At 37.4% G+C, this 22,555-nt stretch overlaps 1 protein-coding gene and 1 non-coding gene across 2 annotated transcripts; one reads left to right on the top strand and one right to left on the bottom strand.

The window, feature by feature from the left end:
* Window positions 1-8,567: 8,567 nt before the first annotated feature.
* Window positions 8,568-16,197, bottom strand: LOC140165431 (uncharacterized). Its single transcript, XM_072188735.1, has 5 exons — window positions 15,473-16,197; window positions 13,064-13,159; window positions 10,943-11,008; window positions 9,551-9,643; window positions 8,568-9,199 (listed from the first exon to the last, which is right to left on the bottom strand). Exons 1-5 carry the CDS (start codon window positions 15,597-15,599, stop codon window positions 9,174-9,176), a joined length of 408 nt encoding a protein of 135 aa, XP_072044836.1. The 5' UTR covers window positions 15,600-16,197; the 3' UTR covers window positions 8,568-9,173.
* Trnav-gac (transfer RNA valine (anticodon GAC)) lies at window positions 13,516-13,588 on the top strand. Its single transcript has one exon. It is a non-coding gene; the product is annotated as a tRNA-Val (tRNA).
* Window positions 16,198-22,555: the final 6,358 nt, after the last annotated feature.

The raw sequence follows: 22,555 nt of genomic DNA, 5'->3' as shown, positions 1-22,555 counted from the left end.
GCGACGTACACCACAATTCACGGTGTCGGCGCCCGAAACCCCGTCGGTCGTTTTGACGCACTTGGAGTTGCGCACTTGTCGGACTCGACCCTTGAGGGTCCGAAATCGAGGGTCCTACATCATCTTACAGTTTCCAGGGAGGTAAATAGCAAGTGAAATTCTTTTCATCTAGGTGGGCAACTCCGTTGTTTCCCACGCAGTTGAAAAGATATCAAGTGCTATTTACCTGCCTGACAGTTTCAGATCGTCTGAACGAGTGAGTTTATCTGACTATTCTACTGTTATTTAAAAGCCTCTGGTTTTACAACATTTTCAAAAGTTGGCGTTAAGTATTGTCTGGAATAAATTATGTTCTATGGTATTAAAGTGGTTGTATTATTCATTATATCGCCAAGCAACCTTTAAAATAACATTTTATAAAGGGGGTGATGATAAAATCCTACCAAAACACCAAAGATGTTATTTTTTTTAATAACACATTCTTATGTCTTATTCTTGCATGCAATGTCCATCAAGCAACAGGTGGAATCCATGTACAACCACATTCACAGTTGGGCGATGATAATGATGATGCTGCGCCAATCTTGTGTAAAAAGTGCTTGAAGCTTGGTACGTCCGACTGCCTGTCAGTTCTAGTCCTATTTAATTCACCCAGGCCTTCCATGGAAGGTGGCAATCCCTTGGATTTAAGAGGGCTCCATGATGAATTTCTCATGTACAGATGTTTTATTTATTTATTTATTTATTTATTTATTTATTTATTTATTTATTTATTTATTTATTTATTTATTTATTTATTTATTTATTTATTTATTTATTTATTTATTTATTTATTTATTTATTTATTTATTTATATTATTATTAGTGAAATTACCACATCGTATTACAAATTTGTTTCGTATGGATGGTTTCACCCATCCACACTCGTCAGTTGCAATGTGTAAAATGACAAAGAATATGTCTTGAGTTTTGATGCGCGCGCAAGAGGAATTAACGCAACCGCGTATCTTAAGCTGAATTTATACTCAATCGCTTTTGCAGAAAAGCGATTTTCACGCATGCTCAATGTTTACTTACATTTCCAGAGCGTCAAGCCGATCAATCGATTCAAATCGCGGAGGCAAAACCACGTCGCTTTTGCAAGTTGAAGAAATCTCAACTTCCCAGCGATATCGCTTGACACGTGAATGTGTCAACCAATCATATACAACCAACTGGATCTATTATTTTGCTAATTAATTTACCTTTCTCGATTTTTAACTTCTGATGATGAATTAATTCAAAACAATAATTATTGACAGCAACTGATGTTTTAAAAATGTATTTTGTGGCATTTAGAATATTTTAATTGTCGTCTGCAATCGCTATCGCCGAGATAAGTATAAATGCAAAAGCGACGAGCGATGCATCGCAAAATTCGGCGATTGCCCATCGCTTTTCAAAAGCGTTTAATCGCAATCGCCGGGCGATTGAGTATAAATTCAGCTTAAAAGTTGCGCAACACAATACGCGTCTTAAGTGCGTATCCATGTCTGGGCCTACTTATTGCTAAACATGCTAAAAGAGCGACTTATTTATAGTTACACAGTAAATGTTTTTTTCTAGGCCTGCAGCCACTTGCTAGTTCGTTTCTGTGGTTCAAGGTTGACATTTGTGGTTTAGTTATAATAAAGTATTTCTCAGTAATGCATAGATTGCATTTTTTGCTGCTGGTAGAGTACGATTTACTTCGAGCAATAATTCTCCATTTGATGGAATATGATACTTTCTTAATCTTATCATTAAGGTTCCAGATGTAGTTGCTCAGAGCGGTGGCGTATCTTTGATTTACATTTTGAAGGTACTGTTTATTTATTTATTTATTTATTTATTTATTTATTATGTATTTATTATGTATTTATATTTATTAATTTGATTGATTGATTGATTGATTGTCTAACGAGAACGGAAACTGGATGTTGTTATATAACAACTCATGGTTAAGTCGATTGGTGTAATGAAAAGTTATATTAGTGATTAAAGCAGGCTTCATGATAGTTATTAACCCTTGTACTACCAACCTCTCCGGTGTGGTTTTCACCCGACATTCTAAAATGCTCGTGTTCACATTGCCTCATTTCAAATATTGAGTTTTAGTTTTGGTTTTGGTCACGTGGTTTCCTATTATCCTGCATAACCTCTTGACTCACAAGATATTGATATCTTTGTTTCTACCTTTTGTTAAAAACTTACAATCTGTATCAAGGAGATTCGGTTTTCATTTCAGTTTCTTATATATATATGGTGTGAAGAAGAAATCATTTTTCTAAGTATACAAAAGAAATGTTTCAATTTCACAGTGCAATATTCACGAGAAAAAACCGAATATGTCGATTTACATTGAAAAACATGGTTCAGAAATCCGAATAAGCTATGGCTATTTTAGCTGTGAAAAAATATAGACCATCGAAATATTTGCATTCGACATTACAAAAGGGGCGACTAAGGTGTTATAAACAAAATCGATTCATGTCCTTAATCCCATGGACCAGAATCGATGGAAGGCCATTACATGTATATGATTTCCAATATAAGCTAATGACTTTTACTGAAGCAATCTTTACTGGGAAAAAATAGGAGATAGAGTGGGAAAGAGAGTGTGATGTGTGGGGAAGAGAGTGTGTGTGTGGAGGGGAGGTAAGGGTAGGGAGAAAGAGAAACAGATGGGAGAGAGCATTGGAGGTGAAAAGGAAAGTGGGGAGAGCTCGAGATAGAGGAGATAACGAATGTAGGGGGGGGGGGCGAGGAGGGGGGAGACACTTAGGGAAGAGGTGTGGTTATATAGGTGGGGAGAGGGGAACCTAGGTAAGAGGTATGGCTGTGCTTACCGGCGATAATAAACTAATTCATAATCAAATCATCTCCATGCCGCGTTTATGCAAGGGGGTGACACTAAATTCACGGTTGTTCTATTAGCAACGCAAAACCTATGAAAAATTCCGCTGGTTTACTAGCTAGAAAGTGAGGCCAGTTATCGATCCGTTATGAATAATTCATGTTCGACCCCTTGGATCATGTTAATTGCTATTGGCAAATAACAACGTTGTTAGTTTTGCGAACTTTGCCTGTTCAATGAGAGTATAGCGCGCCCTCAATACATCTGGGCGCAAACCAGGCGAAAACGATCCAGTTTAATGAAATGGCGGACGGATATTCCCATCAGGCACCAGTGATATGTTTGTTTCAAAGAAAGTCTACTAATTTGATATGAAATGACATTTTGCAATAGCAAAGTCAAAATTAGGACTTGAGGTCAATAACATGAAGGAAATACGTGACAGAGGCAAGGTGTGAAACACAAGTAGTATTTGAAGTTAAAATAACCTTTGATACCCGACCTGACCTTCCATAGCTTTCCATCATGGCGCCTTATTCGTCTTTATGTATTTCTATATGCTCTCAAGTAAAATAAAATACCAATATGCACTAAGCAGACAGAATGTTACTTGGCTCCCAGCATGAATTATTGATTTTATACGGAGGTAAAGAAATACACAGTTGCCTGCAAGCCGTGCACCATACTCCAAATACTTCGGTAAATCTGAATAATGGTCACATGTAGACATATCATGTGTTCGGGAAATCACGTGGCAACATTTTAAGATTTCAGACTTGTTTACTAGTTAAATTGTCATTTGTACTGTTGATTATTTATCTTTGTTAATTAATATATCTTTTAAATGCTGATAAATCGTGGTTGGCTGCCCATATTATATGTTAAATTCAATGTTTTATGAATATAATTCTACCACGCAGAGGGGGTCACACAGCATAATTTCACACTACACGATTTAGCTAGATTTGGAGCTCTGCACTTCAAATTCACGTCAATTTCAAAGTTTATACACTTAATATATTTAATATAATACTTATTTTTTTGTTATAACAAACTGGAACACGAAATGTACTAGCTTATTACCTATACAGAAAGGGATTTATACACATTCACTCAGCAATTTGACATGCCTGGCGCATCAAGACATTCTCTGTCTGGATAACATGACTGTCGCCCTCAATACGTCTGGGCGCAAATTTAAATAACAATACGCTATTTACATATGAATGCGGCTTCATGCTAATGTCTAGTGCCGCTTCCAGGCCTATTCCGTGGTTTATGTAACAAACAAAGCCCCCACCGCTCAATAAACGCGCATGTATATGATTTCTAGGCCTAGAACTCGGGGTGTAATATGTCACCTTCGACAGAGAGCATCAACTGTCGCGTCGTCCGCGGCGGAGATTTCCGATAATCACGATAATAATTATGTTAGCACAATGGGATATTGTATACCAGCATGACATTATGACAGGGCATGGCATCCTAGTATTACGTAACAAACCGGAAGATGTAGTGTAAGTCTAGACAATAGGCGCCATATTGCAGGAGGGTTAGAGTTCATAGAGGAAACGTTAAAGGTTAGTAGAAATAGGTCACCCAGGCACATCACTAATGTGTTTCACGAGTTGTAATACCGACAGGTAAAAACATTGATTTCTTAAAATTCTCCCGATTTTTTAAATTACTAAATAAGGTTAGTACTTCAAAACATTCTTTGGTGAATTTATGCAATATGACGGTAATTTTTGAAACATCTATGAATCAATCTTAAACATCTTTATGATACACCTGTTAATTATTTTTTTTGCGCATGGTCAAAGCATGCTCTTACGCTATCCACAGACTATCCGGTGGAAACTTCAAAGCAACGATCATGCGTTAATATTTACAAAATGGCGAATGATGTAGTTTAAGTCGAACAATAGCGTGACGTAGTTTCCGGCATTGTTCCTATGCACTTTCACCCTCCCGATTATGATTGCAGACCTGATCTGCTCTACTTTTCAATCCCTGATTTTTGGTTTCTGAACAAAAGAGAACTCATGCAGTTATTGTTGCCTACATGTATACACACAGCACAGGGGTACTCACAATAGGCAATTGACCCCTACTGGTAGCGCTGTGTTGTAGATATAGAAGATGAACTATTGTCTGTCCAAATAACTTAGACACCCGGTTTTTAGGATATATTTCGAAAAGTTTTCACTTTGGCAAAAAGTCATGAAAGAAAAGTGGCTAAACACGGTCAGACCTAACATAAATTATTAGTAAAGCGATAAAAAAATATTCTTCCTTGTCTACTTTTATTCAATTTTGACCAATTTACAGCAAGATATCTGGGTCCAGCCGAATATTCCTAATGACTTGAAACTTTTGATGGGATAATCTATTTACAGTAAGGGGTGTTTGAACATTGTAATCATGCATATTGATCAGTGATTCCACCCTTTTTTCTTTGATCCTTTACTAATTCACAATAATGGCGGTCTACTCAAATGCATTCAACAAAAGCATGTTTGCAATCTACCGCGAGAGGTCGTCACACGCATAACAAAATACACTACGATCAAATAGGTTGATGACAATATTTGATTGAATGGACTACACTGTGCCATGATTTCGGTGAAGGACACCGGTTCAAATCCTTTGTTTGGAGCCAATCAATAATTTAATGCACAACCTCTATAACTCAAAAGATGTCACAGTTGGTGCATTATAACAAATGATAGGGCAAGTTACTATGCGTCTGTAGTGTATTGTGAATTATACTCCTCACCAATAACATCAGAACATTCATATGGCATACAATTTGTATTTTCTTAGAATTGTGCCAAGCCAAAAGCATGCACAGAAGAAGATTCAAATACCGCGCCGCGCCGAATTGTTGTAATTGGTTGAGGAACAGCTGGGATAACTGAGTTAATACACTAAGAATAAATATATGCCAATTAGAAACACTGTCTGCATTTTATGACCTGAATTGGATATTTTCATTTTTATAAAATGTTTTTGGTGCGGAGTATAATTAATTTACTATTCATCCATTCACTATCCAAAATCACCATACCTACAAATCTGTATAATGAGACCTTCCAAAATAATGGTACCCAACTTCTACCGGATTATTTTTAAAGTGTTGAGAAAAACCTTCCTATTTCAATAGAATTTCTGGTAAACTCTCACTCAATGCTTTGGAAACACAAAAATCCCGTTAGGTCTCAGCGAATGTTAACACTTTTCTTTCATGACTTTCTTTGAAAGTGTATATTTTTTCAAATAAGTAACAAAAACTGGGTGTCTAAGTTAATTGGACAGACAATAGTTAGCGTCATATATCAAAAAGTATAAAAGCTATGATTTTAGTTCTTGCTCTATGTTTCAATTTCTTATTCTTTTCAAAATATCTGAATTTTCAACCCGGTACAAGCTTTAATTACGGGGGACCATACATTTGTATGAGTAAGAAATCCTACCGAATCCTCCCGTGTTATTCCAATGCACATTTTTCTTCACCAGGCCGCCCTGTCTTGATCGCAATAGGTACAAATCTAGTACTTTCTGTCAATCAAGTATGGTTTATTCTCTACATGTCAATCTTTAACTCATTAGCATAGTCCTTGTAATAACTGGGGACCACCTTGATGAGTAAATGACCATTGAAAAATACCCCAAAACTCGGTCAGTGGAGCTCCGCCCGTACATGTCAATATCGTCATTATCGATTGGATTAGTCGACCGTAGCGGACAATTAGATCGCTCATTGGATTAATATTATCACGTGGTAATAAATTTGCATAGGACAATCGAATATTATAATAGTTTAGTACTGCATATCTCGGTTTAATCTTTACTAAGTGGGTTTATGGCTGGAAAGGTCACGGTGAATTTGCCGTGGACATAACTGCACTATGAACCAAAACTTATGATTTGAAATGAGCGATTGTCTGCTTACGATATCGATATTGGCTGTTGCCGCATCAAAATGACGTAGTACCATCGTCTGGTGTAACATTTGGCTAAGCCGAGCGCCCTCGACATTATTTTTACTTTTTTACACGATCATTGTAATGTACTGAGCCATAGCTCTGAGGGGGTAACATGCACTCTACTATTTTCCCTGCTATATTAATTATGGATCGTTTGATAGCACCATAGGCTTAGGAACCGGGGGGAGGCTTGGGAGGCTCAGCCCAACAATAATTTTGGTGTGGGGGCTCATATACCCTTCAGTCATTAACATGTCATGATAAACCAGAAAAACCAGGAAGGCAAGCAAACAATTCTTTTTCTTGGCCTTATTTACCATGCATGCCAGGTATATACGTTCGTATAAAACCAATGTAATGCACTGACCCATGGCATTTTCACACAGAGTTGGTGTAGGTCATGTTTACTGCTAAACATGGGCTAACCTGAATAAAAATTCCTTTAAAAAGGAATGGGGCGCCCAATATGAGCTTTGATGTGATGTGCTGAAATCCGGGGAGACACTCCCCACCCCTTTTTTTCACCATCGCTGTCACCCAAGGACCCCATTACCAGCACATGCTTCGACACCTAAAGACCCCATATGTTTCCCTGTCACCCAAATACCTAGACATGATACCATGATTATATATATATCCATCTCAACAGCAACGAGCCTCGTCTATCACTGATTTTGTTTTAAAATCCAAACGGTCCCTCTCTCACCCAATGACCCCATATTTTGTATTTTAGACAGTACATTGGTTGATTACCATTTATCATTTTTATCATCACCCTCTCCGTGTGATAGTCTTTACCATCATAGTGCTCTGCCGTAGTGCGCCTGCGCCAAGCCGTGCGCTGACTCTTGTCTGTCTTGTCTCATTTAGTTATGGGGTGGACCCCAAAATGTGAAGTATAGGCCTATCACGGCAAAACATGGTGTTATGTTGATGAAAAAATGTATTTCCTACCTTAAATAGTATTTTAGTAATAGAATTTATGCATGAGTGATATAAAACAAATATTAACTGTCTTAAATTCGTGTAATGGTCGAAATATAATCACTCGGTGAAAGATGTATTGTTCCATTCCACTCGCCGTTCCGGCTCGTGGAATGGAACAATCCATCTTTCACCTCGTGATTATATTTCGACCATCACACTCATAGACAGTTAATATTTGTATATTATATTGCACTGCTCCACTACGACAGTGTTATTGATACACCAGAACGTAATTCAAAATAATTAGACGATATTTTTGCTAAACGAATTAATCTGCAAGAAAATTTTGTACACTATAAAGTAACATTATGTAGTAGGCCTACCCAGAGGTCTCAAGTGGCCAAGTATTATGATAAAAATGAATAATATAATAATATTTATATCGTCCCCGACCTCACCTCAGATTTTCAAATATTTTTCTTATTTGCTCCCTTACTTTGTTTCTAACATTGTTGTGATGAAAGGACATGTTAAGAAGTTAAGGCCTCCCGCACCAAATTTTGAGGAAGCCCGGACGATATACATGTTATTTATTTTACTTGGCCTTAAGTGGATCTGTGTGAAAACGTTCTCATCAGTACTAAAACCATACGGCAAAAAATATATTCTTTTAACTGCTATTTATCATAAATAGCAGTTAAAAGAAAATAAGGGTTTAAATGTAAAAAAACAGTGTTATGTAGCCTAATTCAACAAAAATACATTAAAACGATCGTTAATTTGTCTCTTAGCTGTTTTTATTCAAATTCTCCCCCATTTTCCGGAAAATAACGAACTTCAATATTTTTATATCTTAGCAAAGGTAGAAGATATGAATGTCAAATAAACACCCAAAAGATGTAGTTTTTTAAAATGTTTCATACGTTTATAAAAAAAACACACCTCAATTTTGGCATAGGTATCATTTATCTGAATCAATATATTATTGAAAAATAACACTTTGGTGTTTTGCAAAAGTTCATTCTACAAATCATATACTTAGAAAACTTGCTTAATTTTATTGTTGTTAATGAGTTATGTTCATTTTACAAAAGTGTTGTTGTTTCAGCCCTCTTTACAACATAACTCAAGAACCACAGGACCTACCTATATCTGTGATATTTGAATTCTTCTACAGGCTCGCTATGAATTGAGCAATGTAATATTTGCTAAAGCTCACTACCATTCGCAAGATGCTGTGAACTACTTTTTTTTCTGCTGCTTCGGCCAACAATACTAATTGAAACAAAACAAATAATCTGAATTTAAACGATAAAAATCTAGGTATGTGGATATTGTTCGTGGTCAGATGTTACAGAGCGACATCAATATGCGTTGCGCCTTCACCGTCTGGCGTCCCACTTGAGACCTGAAAATGAAATAATACAAACCGGATGATTAGAAGTGCATCTATAAAGTGCCATACAAAATTGTGATGAATAAAACGACTCAAATATGATTAAGATATAATGTCGTCTATGACTGTTTCACTCCAAAAATGGTCGGGCTAATGGCTAATAATGGTCCGAACGGGTGGGACGGTATTATTGAACACAGGAATTGCCGGCTCATGATATAGGCCCTACAGCTTAAAATCATGTTTGAATGACGAATTTATGTCGACATTTGTCGACATCGAGATTTTAATTAGACCTATTCCGACATCGACATGAATAAAAATCATCTCGACAACATCACTATAAAAATACACTTTACTCACTTGAGCCATACTTCTCCTTGCAAACTTGGCAAAAGTCGTCCGCTTCTGGGCAATACCAGCTACATACATTCCATGTGATTAGCGTTTGACATTCTACAAAGTGAAACGAATTAATAAATTAAAATGTATAATAATTAACGAGGGATTCATTTAATGGTATCGGGTATTGACACTCGTGACACCGAAACAAGCTCACTGTGGTTGTATGTAGCCTGCCAGGAAAACTTAAAGCCCCGCTAACATGGCTAATAAGTTAATATTTCTCTGCATGGAAACGGGCAAAGACTGTTCAGTTTTAAGTGTTATTAAAATGAGCTAAGCAAAATGAAGTATTTCATCGAGGAGCGGCGCATGAATGACGATTTCGTCCCGATATTCCCTTAACCCCAACCCCGATCGATACGATTTTGTTGTTGTTAATTTGTGCATGACCATGATGACACATCCCATAATTTCTTGTAATTTTTTTTCCTTCGAACGATTTCGACATCCCATTTATAGACGAATCCAACGAGCCAAGTCATGGTCAGGATTTGGTCGGCCATATTTGGTTCCCCGCATGCACCAAACAGGTGTTGTGAGTGCCCAATTGGGTGGATTAAACCCGCTTAAAATTCGATGTTAGATTCTTTTGTGTTGTAAACTGTCATCATTCTTTTGTCTACGTGTAACACGAGTAATAGAATGCAGTTTAAAATACCCTTCAAGGCCGCATCATTTCACATTTTAGGTGAGATGGCTGGGTCCCGGTCGCGGCTATGGCTGCCATTGAGGAGTAGGAATGCGTGAAATTGGATTCGTCTATATTATACAAGCTACTTGGACCTCTAAAGGTTCGTTCATACTATATACCACCGCATTTGCGATGCGTTGCTTTGCGATGCCGATATATCGATTACTTTTGCCGCAACTCAACGCAACTCGTCGCATTTCCAGGTTCAAATGTATTTAACTTTATTGCGATATCGCAATGCAGTAGATGCGGTGCGACAACGCACCGCATCGCAAAGCAACGCATCGCAAAGGCGGTGGTAGTATGAACGGACCTTAACAGCATAAAATATAATGATTTGCGCCTCCTAACATCATAAGATACACGAATGATATTATTTAAAATCTAGGATCGTGAATTGAGGGCGCAAACATGATCATAATGTAAGTGTTGAAAAAAGAGGTTCAAAAAACGTTTGCAAAATAAATATTTTACAATAAAATTTTGAGAGCATTTTTATATAAAAACAAGTGTTGCTATGTAATGTTTAAAAACACCAATAATCTGTTAAATATTAACTCAACAATTGTTGCAACATTAAGATATTTTGAGTTTGCTGTAAGGGACTCTATCGTATGCCTACATAACGTGAAATTTAACAATTGTCTCTATTTTCTTACCTTCCTTGGTTGGTATAACTTCATCTTTAGGTAGTGGTGCGGTCGAAGGTTTAGTGGGAAGGGTCTCTAGGAGAAATGAAAATACAAATTCCATGAATGACAATGTTCGTCATTAGCGGGAGGGCGTTTTTTACAGGCAACTGGGACAAAAATATTGCCTCGGCAATGCCGTTAAAAACGCAAGTCAACTTTTAAAAAAACCGTAGCGCATATCTCTTACTACTTTATCATGAACATGATGAAAGAAGTCTCCCGGGCAGTCATTCAACGGCTTTTCAAAATCAAACATCCCCAAAACCCCTGAGAGAATGCAGGATTTATACGTTTTTTTCTTAAAATATCTTCGACGAACATCTCAGTTAGGTTCCTAGTCGTCAAAAATGTTCTTTCACAAATGCAAACATGATGCAGTCATGTCTACAGTAGAATTCACCACGACCTTTGCAGGACTTAAACCCCATTAAAAGCTATTACACCAATATAACACTCATTGAAAACAGCTCAACTGATTAAATCAGATCTTCTCTGGTTAAATCTACACGACACATGTTTCTGTTTTACCTGTGCAATGAGCAATGAGCTGGTATTATAGTTTCAGTTGGGTGAACGATTATAAAGCGAACGCAATGTAACAATATTGCGTGCGCTTTTGTTTACGAAATGAGACTATAGTGTGCTTATTGTTAACCAACGTTCTTGAAAATGAGAAGCATAATGGTTTGCTGATTTAACACGGTTTGGAAATAATTTCTTCATATTTTTTGGTGTTATCTGTCGTTTTCATATCCTTCCTAAAACACAAAAGTGCGAATATTTCCAAACACCTAAATTACCAGAAAATAACCAGAGAAAATTCCAATCAGTTTTTATGTCTTACTCACAACACTGTAAAGTACTCAATGTATTATAGGCTGCTTCTAATTCTTTCTTGTTGTCAGCAATTTTCTCTGGTTATTTCTCAGAACCATGACAACTAAGAGAGGTAGTAATCTGATATTATCATGTACAGATCAGAGGTGGGTGGACAGGATATGAAGACACATGACTAAAAAATAAATCGTGAAGCAAAAAAAAAAAAAAAAAAAGAAAAGAAAAGAAAAAAAAAAAAAGGAAAAAATCGAAAAAAAAAATCACCATCCCCAGAGCCCAGAAGCCTCGAACCGAGGCTACACAAAAGGTACCTTTCGATGAATAGCTTGTCGGAAAATCAAATAGGCGCAAAGGAACAATGCATGCGTTACGTAATCTATTGCTTCTCCATCGTTAATAGCTCCATGACGCAGTACGTACGTGCATGGCTTTACGTCTGCGTTTCGTATTTCCCGCTCACGCGAATGAGTATAGACCTTTTTCCTCTTTCCCATCATGCACTATTCCAGGGGGGTATGAGTGTCGCAAAATACATCATCTCCCCGGGGGAGTACAGAGTTATGTTCATCACATTCTGGAATACGGACATTTCGACTGGTGCCTTCATCACAAAAAAAGGAATCCCCGATAATGATGATAATGGCGCCACGGTCACTAATACCTTTCGGGGGCAAAAAACAACATTTCTATGCCTTATGGACATGGTGTATTCACCCAAAAAAGTTTCCTGTTATTGAAACCTAACTTTGCATACATTTTATAGACCTAATGGTGAAAAACTGATGACGGGACACGCAGTGATATTTTACCGGCGTCCGTTTCACTTATTTTTCGGAGTTGAAAATAAAACGAACACAAAATCTCTTACACAGATGTTCTGCATCGCTCCGTAACTGCATCACTCGTGTATTCAATAATTGCATAATTAGTAACATCGATGGCCTTTACGATAATCCGCATATATGGAATCAGTATGCCCATATTAAGACAAAATAATTGCAAAGGCCTGGCAAAGACCATCGGATGCACACGATCTATGAGGTTGATGAACTACGTCATACCCCCCTGGAATAGTGCATTGTGGGATAGAGGGAAAAAGGTCTATAGGTGTACGTATTGAGCTGTAGATATCTCCAGGTGTAGATAATCAGTTCGTGTTCCAGGTTTTCGTATAAAGACCGGGTCACATGATATGGAAATTAATGAATAAATTGAATTGCCTCGTGTTGACCATAGATTGTGTTGACTTACCACATGTGTAGTGACACTTGCCGTTACAACACACCCCGGTAGGTATCGAGTTACAAAGAAACTCCTTCCCTTCACATGGCAATCCTATGATATGATCTGATAAATGAACACGACAAAAAAAAAACCATGATGTATAGCACTAGTGTAACTAAATGAATACCGCTTTAACAATTAAACAGTCGGACCACAAGCAGTGTTATTTTCAGCAATGTTTAATTTGTTTACAGGGGAAAGAAGAATTACGCATCGCACACTAGCACAATTAAACATGAATTTACAAATGGAAACATTACATGCATAGGCAGATATACCAGAGTAAAACTCCGGACATACCTGCCTGTGCGGGGGACTCGAACCCCAGACCTCTCGCTTGTCGGGAGTACCATAAGTCGGGAGTACCATAAGTCGGGAGTACCATAAGTACCAGACTTGAGTCCTGATTATCAGGGACAGTCTGTGTAGCTCAGTGGTAAGAGCGCTCGCCCGACAAGCGAGAGGTCTGGGGTTCGAGTCCCCGCACAGGCAGGTATGTCCGGAGTTTTTACTCTGGTATATCTGCCTATGCATGTAATGTTTCCATTTGTAAATTCATGTTTAATTGTGCTAGTGTCCGATGCGTAATTCTTCTTTCCCCTGTATATTGATATATTAAGAAATCTATTAAGCATCATTAATTTGATCTCGTGCGCTAGTTTGTAATGTTGAATGTTTCCATGTTCCAGTGTATGATGCGTAGGCCTCTTCCCTTGTTTGTATAATTTGTTTGTTTGTCACTTTGTCATTGTTTATTTGTTTGTTTTGTTGTGGTTGTGTGTTTATAATGTATTCTTGCTATGTTGAATAATTTAATAACTAATATACGTGTAAAAAAGAACTTGCTTTTCCATATTGAAACTACATCGTATAGCTGGGGGCGTAGCTAGGATTTTTGCGGTAGAGAGGGGGCAAAAAGTGAACATCATTTTGTTCATAACATTCACTTACATGCCGACAAGTGGAGTTATTGTCCTCTACAAAATTGAATTTTTCGGTCGAACGACTTGACATGAAAAAGTCCCTTTATTAATTTGTCTTGGGTATATTTTTTATATTCTCTTAAAAAGTGAACTTTGTTGCCAGGTTCCCCCACCCCCAGCTACGCCCCTGATCGTCTATATACATGGTTCTGTTCGGCAGCTGAAACTTGAAATATTCAAGGGAGTAAAAAATCAATGCATTCGCTAGAACCAGAGAAGATGAAAACATCTTCTCTGCTATAGAACGTATAAAACTGAGATTATGTTTCAGCAATAATGTACATAATACAGTCTACCTTAGATTGCATTCTAAGAAAATTCGACTCAAGTTGTGTGCTCATCAGTGCATTTATGTTCAGAACGTCAAAGCGCTTGAAACTGATGTGGTATTATACTCTAAGAAATAAAGTTCTAGATAGAACCTTTTATGTCATCTCAGGAGAACACTCCCTCTTGAACCTCTAAAAAGGGTTCTTTAATTTTGGAGAGCACAATCTTTTAAAAAGGTTCTCTAAAGAACCGAAAACGGTTCTGTATTACATTTGGGGGCCAGTTTCGATGGTTTTGGAACCATTTTTGGTTCTTTAGAGAACCTGTAAGGGTTCTCCTGATAGGACAACTTTAGAACCATTATCATGATTATTTCTTAGGGTGTAGCGATTAGTCTTATTATATCCCAGGCCTACGAGCGTATATATACCTACCAATCATGAACGATCAGGGACAATGCACGTAATGATATCAAAAGTCGATAAACCTAGATCTTCTTAGTATCAGTGTGAATCCGTGGGACCGCGCCTTTTTATTTAGGCCTACCACATAATATTAAAGTTAACCAGGGTTCGGTTTTTGCCGGCAAAAACCTGTTTTTGCCGTTGCCAGTGGCAAAAACTGGCAAAAACTGTTTTTGCCAGTTTTTGCCTGGTTTAAACCGGCAAAAATGGCAAAAACGGGCAAAAACTCACATATAGTCACTCAACTATTAACATGATTAAAAATAACACAGAAAGCTCATAAACAGCAGCACACAACTTTTAATGAATCATTCAACATAATTTTTGTCTCATCAAGTCCTTAAAATGAAAAAGTTTTGAATCTGATAGGCCCTATATGCCACATTTCGGTTAAATGCACTTGAGCAATGAAAACGCATGCCTTACCTTTTCTTAATATGTTACCTATAATTACAAATTCTGGCCTTGTTACACTCAGGAAATCATTTTTGTAACTTAATAATTTGTTGTGAGATGAAAAAACTGAACTATAAATCACTTTTTTAGTTTTTGCCATTTTTGCCGGCAAAAACTGTTTTTGCCAAGCGGTTAAAACCGCGGTTAAAACCACGGTTTTTTCCACCTGCGGCAAAAACCTGCGAACCCTGAAGTTAACTTACGTTGTCTTCGATAGACCTGGAAAAGATCATCTTCCAACGCTTCCTCCAGTTCAGGTAATGTCCACGAAAGAACAGATCCAGCTGCAACAAGCAACCACAGGACGGTGGTGATGAGTTTGGTGGCCATGATCCACACAAAATCTGCTTCTTTTTTGTCAGTCTTAGAGACTGCTAACTTTTTCTCAGATAAGATGACAGATTCTAGAATCTGTGATAAGATGAACACTTCTCTGCTTACCAACTGACACAATTAGCGTAGACCGAAAATGAATTTGAGCAAAATAATGTAAATTACGTGACAGCTGTTGCGATGCTAAGGATATGAATGTCCTCACTTTGGAACGTGTAGAAAGAAAATGAAAAAGAGAATGGTCCCTCACTATCCACAACATGCTCATCTATCAATGGCTCAGTTCTTAAACCCCAATACATTTGTACATTCATTGAATGACCTTTGAATATTTGGGTACAAAAACTCATACTCTGCAACTTGAGGTCAAATTTTGTACTATGATTATGTAATTGAGGTTATTGGACTATGCCATTGGGATGAGGCCATTGTGGTCCAAAGTGATTGGGTCCTGCCTGTATTAAATGATATACGTGATACATTCGTTATGTGATCGCAAGAAAGTCATATGTGTAACGGCTGCTTCGTGTTAGATTTTGAAATCTTGCCGATCGAGGATCAAAAGGAATCCAAAAACTTTTTGTCACCTCATAAAGCATTTTGTTTTGAAATTGTTCATCATTTTTTTATTAAGATGATTGTTCCCGTCTCAAGCAGTGAAGTGCCACGAGGGGGGGGGGCATGGTGAAATGCACCTCCCCCGTCAGAGTTTTTGCCCCTAATTGCCCTTCCTAAAACCAAAAAAATCATACCAATTTACCATTTTTGCGGCAATTTTGCGGAAAGTTCATGATTGTTGACCCCCTGAAATTCCCTCCCCCCCCCAAAAAAAAATGTCGCCTTAAGTCCCACTCTGGGGTCCCACTATCTTCAGACCAGACAACTTGACAGTGCTACAATTTTAAATATCAAAAGGCAGCTATTAAACGCACTGACTTGATGTCAACATATTAAAAGCCGACACGTCAAGTACCTGAGATGGCCAACTTGGAATATAAATTGTTTGGGTTTGACCACTAAATATGATATTTTAAAAGGCTCTCGTTTTACAACATTCATCAAGTTGGTGTGAAGTATTGTTTAGAATAAACTGTTTTATTATAGAATGCTTTCAAATAGTATTCAAATAACCCCCAAGTACATAGACTTCTAAACAAATACTTGAAAAGATCATTTTTCGTGTAACCTTGGAGGTGTGTTTTCACACACACATGATATATAAAGGCATGAATAAGAATAAAGGAGCAACCAAACCGCCACAGTATAGTTAATTATTTTAATAACACTTTTCACTCAAGCGTAAAATGTTTCATTGGTAATATATACCGCCATAAAGCCAAACTATCCACCCTATTTCTGACGTCCAGTATATATTGTATATTTTTCTCAAGTATCAAGAACGGGAAACTGGATATGGTGTTAGTCGATTAGTGTAATGAAAGTTCTATTAATAATGATTAAACACGTTAAAAGTAACTAAACAGACTCCAACAGCATCTATAGCTATAGGAATATAGCAGGGTCTGCTTATTAAGTGTGATGAATGCAATTCAGTTGACTTTGCTGATATTTATCTGTTCAAAATTTCAAACCGTCGGCAAGTGTTAAAAAATTAATGGTAAAATTTCGTAAGTATGCCTATCATTGAAATGGATCGATTTACCACATATTTATTGGTCGAGCTATGAGTTTCCAATATTTTAAAACTCATAGCGAGACCAATAAATATTGGGCGTAAAGCATCCAATTTTATCATTTTTATGTGTTGGATCCAATATTTTCATACATTTGGATTCATCAAAACATAATGATGGTTAATGGTGGCGCGCAAAACGGTCTATCATGTGTGTTGAGCCACACTTTATAATAATAAATGTCGTCCCACTGTAAATGAACGAATATTTTCCCAAATAAGTACACCAATGAATTCAAAAAAAAACCTGCATTTTATACACACGTATTGGGATATTTATCAATCGAGTTGCTCATATTCAACTCCGCACTGTTCATGTTCATAACCATTCCCGATTTCGGGCATAGTAGGCCTATGATACAAGTTGCTTTGTTGTTTGTGTATTTCATGCCTATTGCATTTTATAGTCCAGTGCACTTTGCGACACGACGCCGGGAATGGAAAAAGCACACTTTCACAGTTACGAGTCAATTTACGTTAGAGCTAGACAAAAATTGGAACATCTATTATGGGTTTTTTTTTGTATCTCTAAAAGACATTCCCAACAACAAATCAAAAAGAAGAAAAAAGGAAATAGGGGGAAATGCTAATGTCAAATTTCAAAATTGGCCGATTGGTCAATGTATTCCCCTGATATCATAAAGTTTGAACCATCTTCTGATAGGCATTAAGGTCAAATGTCAAATGTTGGTCTCTACCATTGTCCACAGGGGTAAAAAAAAATCAAAATTGCTCCGATTTTGATTAAAGTGGTCTCAAATTGTTCCACTTGGAACCACATTTTAAACAAAGAATAGTTTGCCGTGTTATCTCCATATGTTCCGTTCACAGACACTTGTTAGGGGGGCCCGATGCAAAAAAAGGGGCCCTTGAATATTTGGACCCTCCTAAGGGGGGCCTGAAAAAAATGACCACAAATTTTCCCGGGAAAATTGAGTTTATATGCTTTTCTATGGGGGTTGACCCATGATGAAATATTTTTGCATCAGGCCCCCCAACAAGTGTTTGTGAACGGTCCCTTACCTTGGAAACATCACAAAATAGGTCAAGGTTAACAATGGGCTTTGACTTTTTTTTGCTCTGTTACCCAAATACGTTCTGAATTTGCTCATTTTTGCGATATTGTGATTACCGCCTTTTATACCAAATAACCCGCTTTATATTCTTAATGTTATACCCAATCATCTTTTTCACTTGTTTATACCAGCAGTACCAGCTACCAATGACCCCTCCGACATATAGGCACATACCCGTCACTACTTAAGTTGAGTGTGCCCCCCCCCCCACCATATATACACATGTCGTCGAAAAAGTGTCTTCGCCACCTGGTAAATGGTGATTTTCAGTTCCTTGTCGATCCAATTCGGTGGAAATAATAATTTGTTATCACTTTGGATTATAATCATTTATGATAATTAGAGACCGTTCAATATTTACGGCAGGGAAAAAGGTAGCTTTAAGGGGAAATCCGTATTTTGGGGGGTCTTGAGGTTTGAATATGAATGTTATTGTTAAGTCAGTAAATTGAGAAAAAGGGGAAAATATGGCCATGGGGGTAGGGGGAACGCGAACTTTTTTGTCAAAACTCCCACTCCCCCTGGCGTAAAAATATCGAACGGTCCCCAGTGGTGTGTAAATCATCCCGGGCGGCGTCATTGTGGAGGTCCAAATGGGCCTAGCCCTCAGATCAGACGGGGTTCGGGGAGGCGAACCCACGGTTGGATAAAGGAACGATGACCTTTTACATGTTGGAGGTGTTGACTGACAAGATATGGACTTTCTTTGGGGCCGCCAGTGGAGCTCGGTGGCCAGAAAGCTATATTCATTTAGCCCTACTATAGGGCCTTTTAAAGACACTATATCCGAGAACTGTTAAAACTCACTAACCGCTCCACCAGAGAAAAAATAGGGTTTAGCAGTTCTCTGGATAGCCATGATATAGCATGGTTTTGGATCACCACACACACGGTCGACGTCCTATACGATAAATATAAATTTAATACTCCGTTGGTGAGCGACGGGCGAGTGGTAGTGAGCGACAGGCGAGTGGTATTTCACTGAACGCAAGAAAAGGAGTTCTATCTGATTGGCTTGCAATCGATCGCTTAGGTCGCTCAGTAGTCAACTACAAACTCATGCATTCAATTCGATTGAAATCGATTATTCTATTATTGACGAAGATAAAGAGCGTGATAGTGTGTCAATAATGTACATTGTATTGCACCTGGTTTTACCAGCATTCCTTTATAAAATAATTTTCTCAAAGAGTTGAATATTATCAAAATTTTTACAGCGGATTTCAAATGTTTTACATCAAAATTGCAGTTAAACATATCCACAGCAAAATACCGGTCCTCACCAATTAGTACATTTAATATCCAGTTAGTACATTTAAACGAAACCTGTGATTTACGTGACAACAAATAAAATTTTCTTACAATAGAAATATCATATGGGATACTGATATGGTAGGCCGCAACCGCCACAACGTGGAGCTGCTACGCGTAGCTGACTTTTTGTTCCGTGGAGCCAAATTGACCAATCATGTTAGAGTTTTTCATTACTCGGAGGTAAAACTGACCAATCAAGTACGACTTACTCATTACGTGAAGCGAATTTAGTCATTAAGAATTTGCCAGACGAGCTTCACGTAGTTGCAAGATATCCTCGGTCACGATAGTTATGATTCAAAAAGTAATTTATGAAAAGTACGAACCGACTTATTATTAAAATGGACATGCACTCACAAGAAACTCATACAGTATTGTACACAACTATATAGCTAGGCAGAGTGGTGGTAAACCATGCACACAATTCTGCGATCTGCAGTGTATCGCCGGGAGCTGATTTGTACATCTTGCGCGGCGTGGCCTGCGGAATTCGACCTTCAGCAAACCAGTTCGGATTTACTTTATATACTAGTAGTAGGCCATACATACTGTAGTTACGGTACTGCCCGTTTTCCTACAATACACAATACTCAGTGCGCTCAACATTGACGCGTGACCTAGTGTATGTTAGAAGGTTTTATGCCATTGCCTATATGACGTCACTGTGTAAAAAATAACCAGTCAATATTTAAAGTATTCTCTGAAATTCTAGAAAATATAGTTTTGTAACATTTCCTAAATTTTAGCTAATTTAGGTGTTTGGAAATATTGGTACTTTTGTGTTTTAGGAAGGATATGTAAACGACAGATAACACCAAAAAATATGAACAAATTATTTCTAAACTGTGTTAAGTCTGCAAACCATTATGCTTCTCATTTTCAAGAACGCTGGTTAACAATAAGCAGACTATTGTCTCATTTCGTAAACAAAAGCCCAGACAGTATTGTTACCTTGCGTTCGCTTTATAATCATTCACCCAACTGAAACTATAATACCAGCTCATTGTTCATTGCACAGGTAAAACAGACACAAGTGCAGTGTGTATTTAACCAGAGAAGATCTGATGTAACATAGTTGAGCTGTTTTCATTGAGTGTTATCTTGGTTTAATAGCTTTTAATGTGGTTTAAGTCCTTCAAAGGTCGTGGTGAATTCTACTGTAGACATGACTGCATCATGATTATTTTAAAGTCAACAACATTCAACAATATGATCACCGTGATAGTATGACAGTATCAGTACCGTGGGTGTCAGTGATCCTGGCCTGACACAGTAGACAAACAAACAAACACGCCACACACATGGCACATGCATGCAAGATAACATTGACTATACACTAATCAAACAATGGTATTGATCCTGTACAACTGTTTGTGGTTTATTTACATTCGATTCATTTAAAATCCACATAGTAAACATTAATTTTGGCAAGAGTTTTTCTCTCTGGAACGATGATGCATCAACTGGCTCCGCGTAATGAAAAGATCTAACATGATTGGTCAATTTAGCTCCGCGAAGCGAAAAGTAAGCTACGCGTAGCAGCTCCACGTTGTGGCGGTTACGGCCAGCCATATACTGATCATGCGAAAATCGTAAAACATAGAATAGAAACAGTGTGGCCGGCTCTCAAAATCTCAAATTGTATGCATAGCCTGAGTCGCACGGCCTATCTCGAACAAAATAGCTCAAAATCACCATGCGTAGTTGTTGAAAAACGTGAGGATTTATCGTACTACCACGGCAATTTTTAAGACGAAGATATAGGGATGATGATGGTGTGCCACAGTCAAAAGGCCCTATACTAGGCTATGATATTCATTAACCATGTTAACGAAAATTAACAATATTAATCCCCACGAGGCGCAGTGGAGGCACATCTTTCTTCAAAGGGTGTGGGGCAAGGGTGAAAATATATTATTTGGGTCTGAAAAATTACTATTTTTGCCCTATAAATATTTTCAGTGTTTTAACGCAAATTATTACAACTCAAACCCCGGGGGGGGGGGCACTCAACTTTGGAAGTGACGGTATGTGCCTGTCAATAGGCCCCCTCTTTTGAAGTCGACTATACCCGATGACCCCTTTTTTTTAAAGCCATACCCGATGACCCCCCTTTTTTAGTTGCGGCTACCCAATGACCCCCTTTTTTTGGTTGCGGCTACCCAATGACCCCCTTTTTTCTAGAATCCCAGCAAACACAAAACGTTTTCGACATCATTCGCTAAAGGTTATAAAAGGTTGTCAGAAAACGTTTAAATGTCGGGTTTTATAAAGGGTATATTAAGAGTACAAAACATTTTCATAACCTTAAAAACATTTTTGATAATCTACTGCTCAGCAAACAAAATGTTTTACAGAAAACGTTTAAATGTCGGGTTATATAAAGGGTATAAAAACGTTTTAATAACATTCCAAAAACATTCTTGAAAACTTAATACAAAACATTCTAAACAGAATGTTATTTTGAGGTTGAAAAAATATTTGCGAAAAAATGTTTGCCCAAAATATTTTCAATAACGTTTTAAAAACGTTTTCATGACCTTTATATAACCCGACATTTAAATGTTATTAAAAGGTTTTGAAAAAACATTTTAAGAACATTTCTGTGTTTGCTGGGTTCAAACATTTTAACATAATGTTATTTAAGTATTGACACAATATTTGGCAATAATGTTTGTAAAATAGTTTACAATAACATTTTTGAAAACATTAAAAAATATTGTTGTAGTGTGTTTTCATACAAAACGTTTTAAAACGTTTTCATGACCTTTATATAACCCGACATTTTAATGTTATTAAAACGTTTTTACCTAAACCAAAAGCCAAAATATAACTTATTTAAAACGTTTTTAAAACGTTTTTGTGTTTGC

Source organism: Amphiura filiformis, chromosome 12, assembly GCF_039555335.1.
Source record: "Amphiura filiformis chromosome 12, Afil_fr2py, whole genome shotgun sequence".
In the NCBI taxonomy this organism is placed as follows: domain Eukaryota; kingdom Metazoa; phylum Echinodermata; class Ophiuroidea; order Amphilepidida; family Amphiuridae; genus Amphiura; species Amphiura filiformis.
The sequence above is the reverse complement of the archived record's forward strand: the minus strand, read 5'-3'. Positions and strand labels throughout refer to the sequence as shown.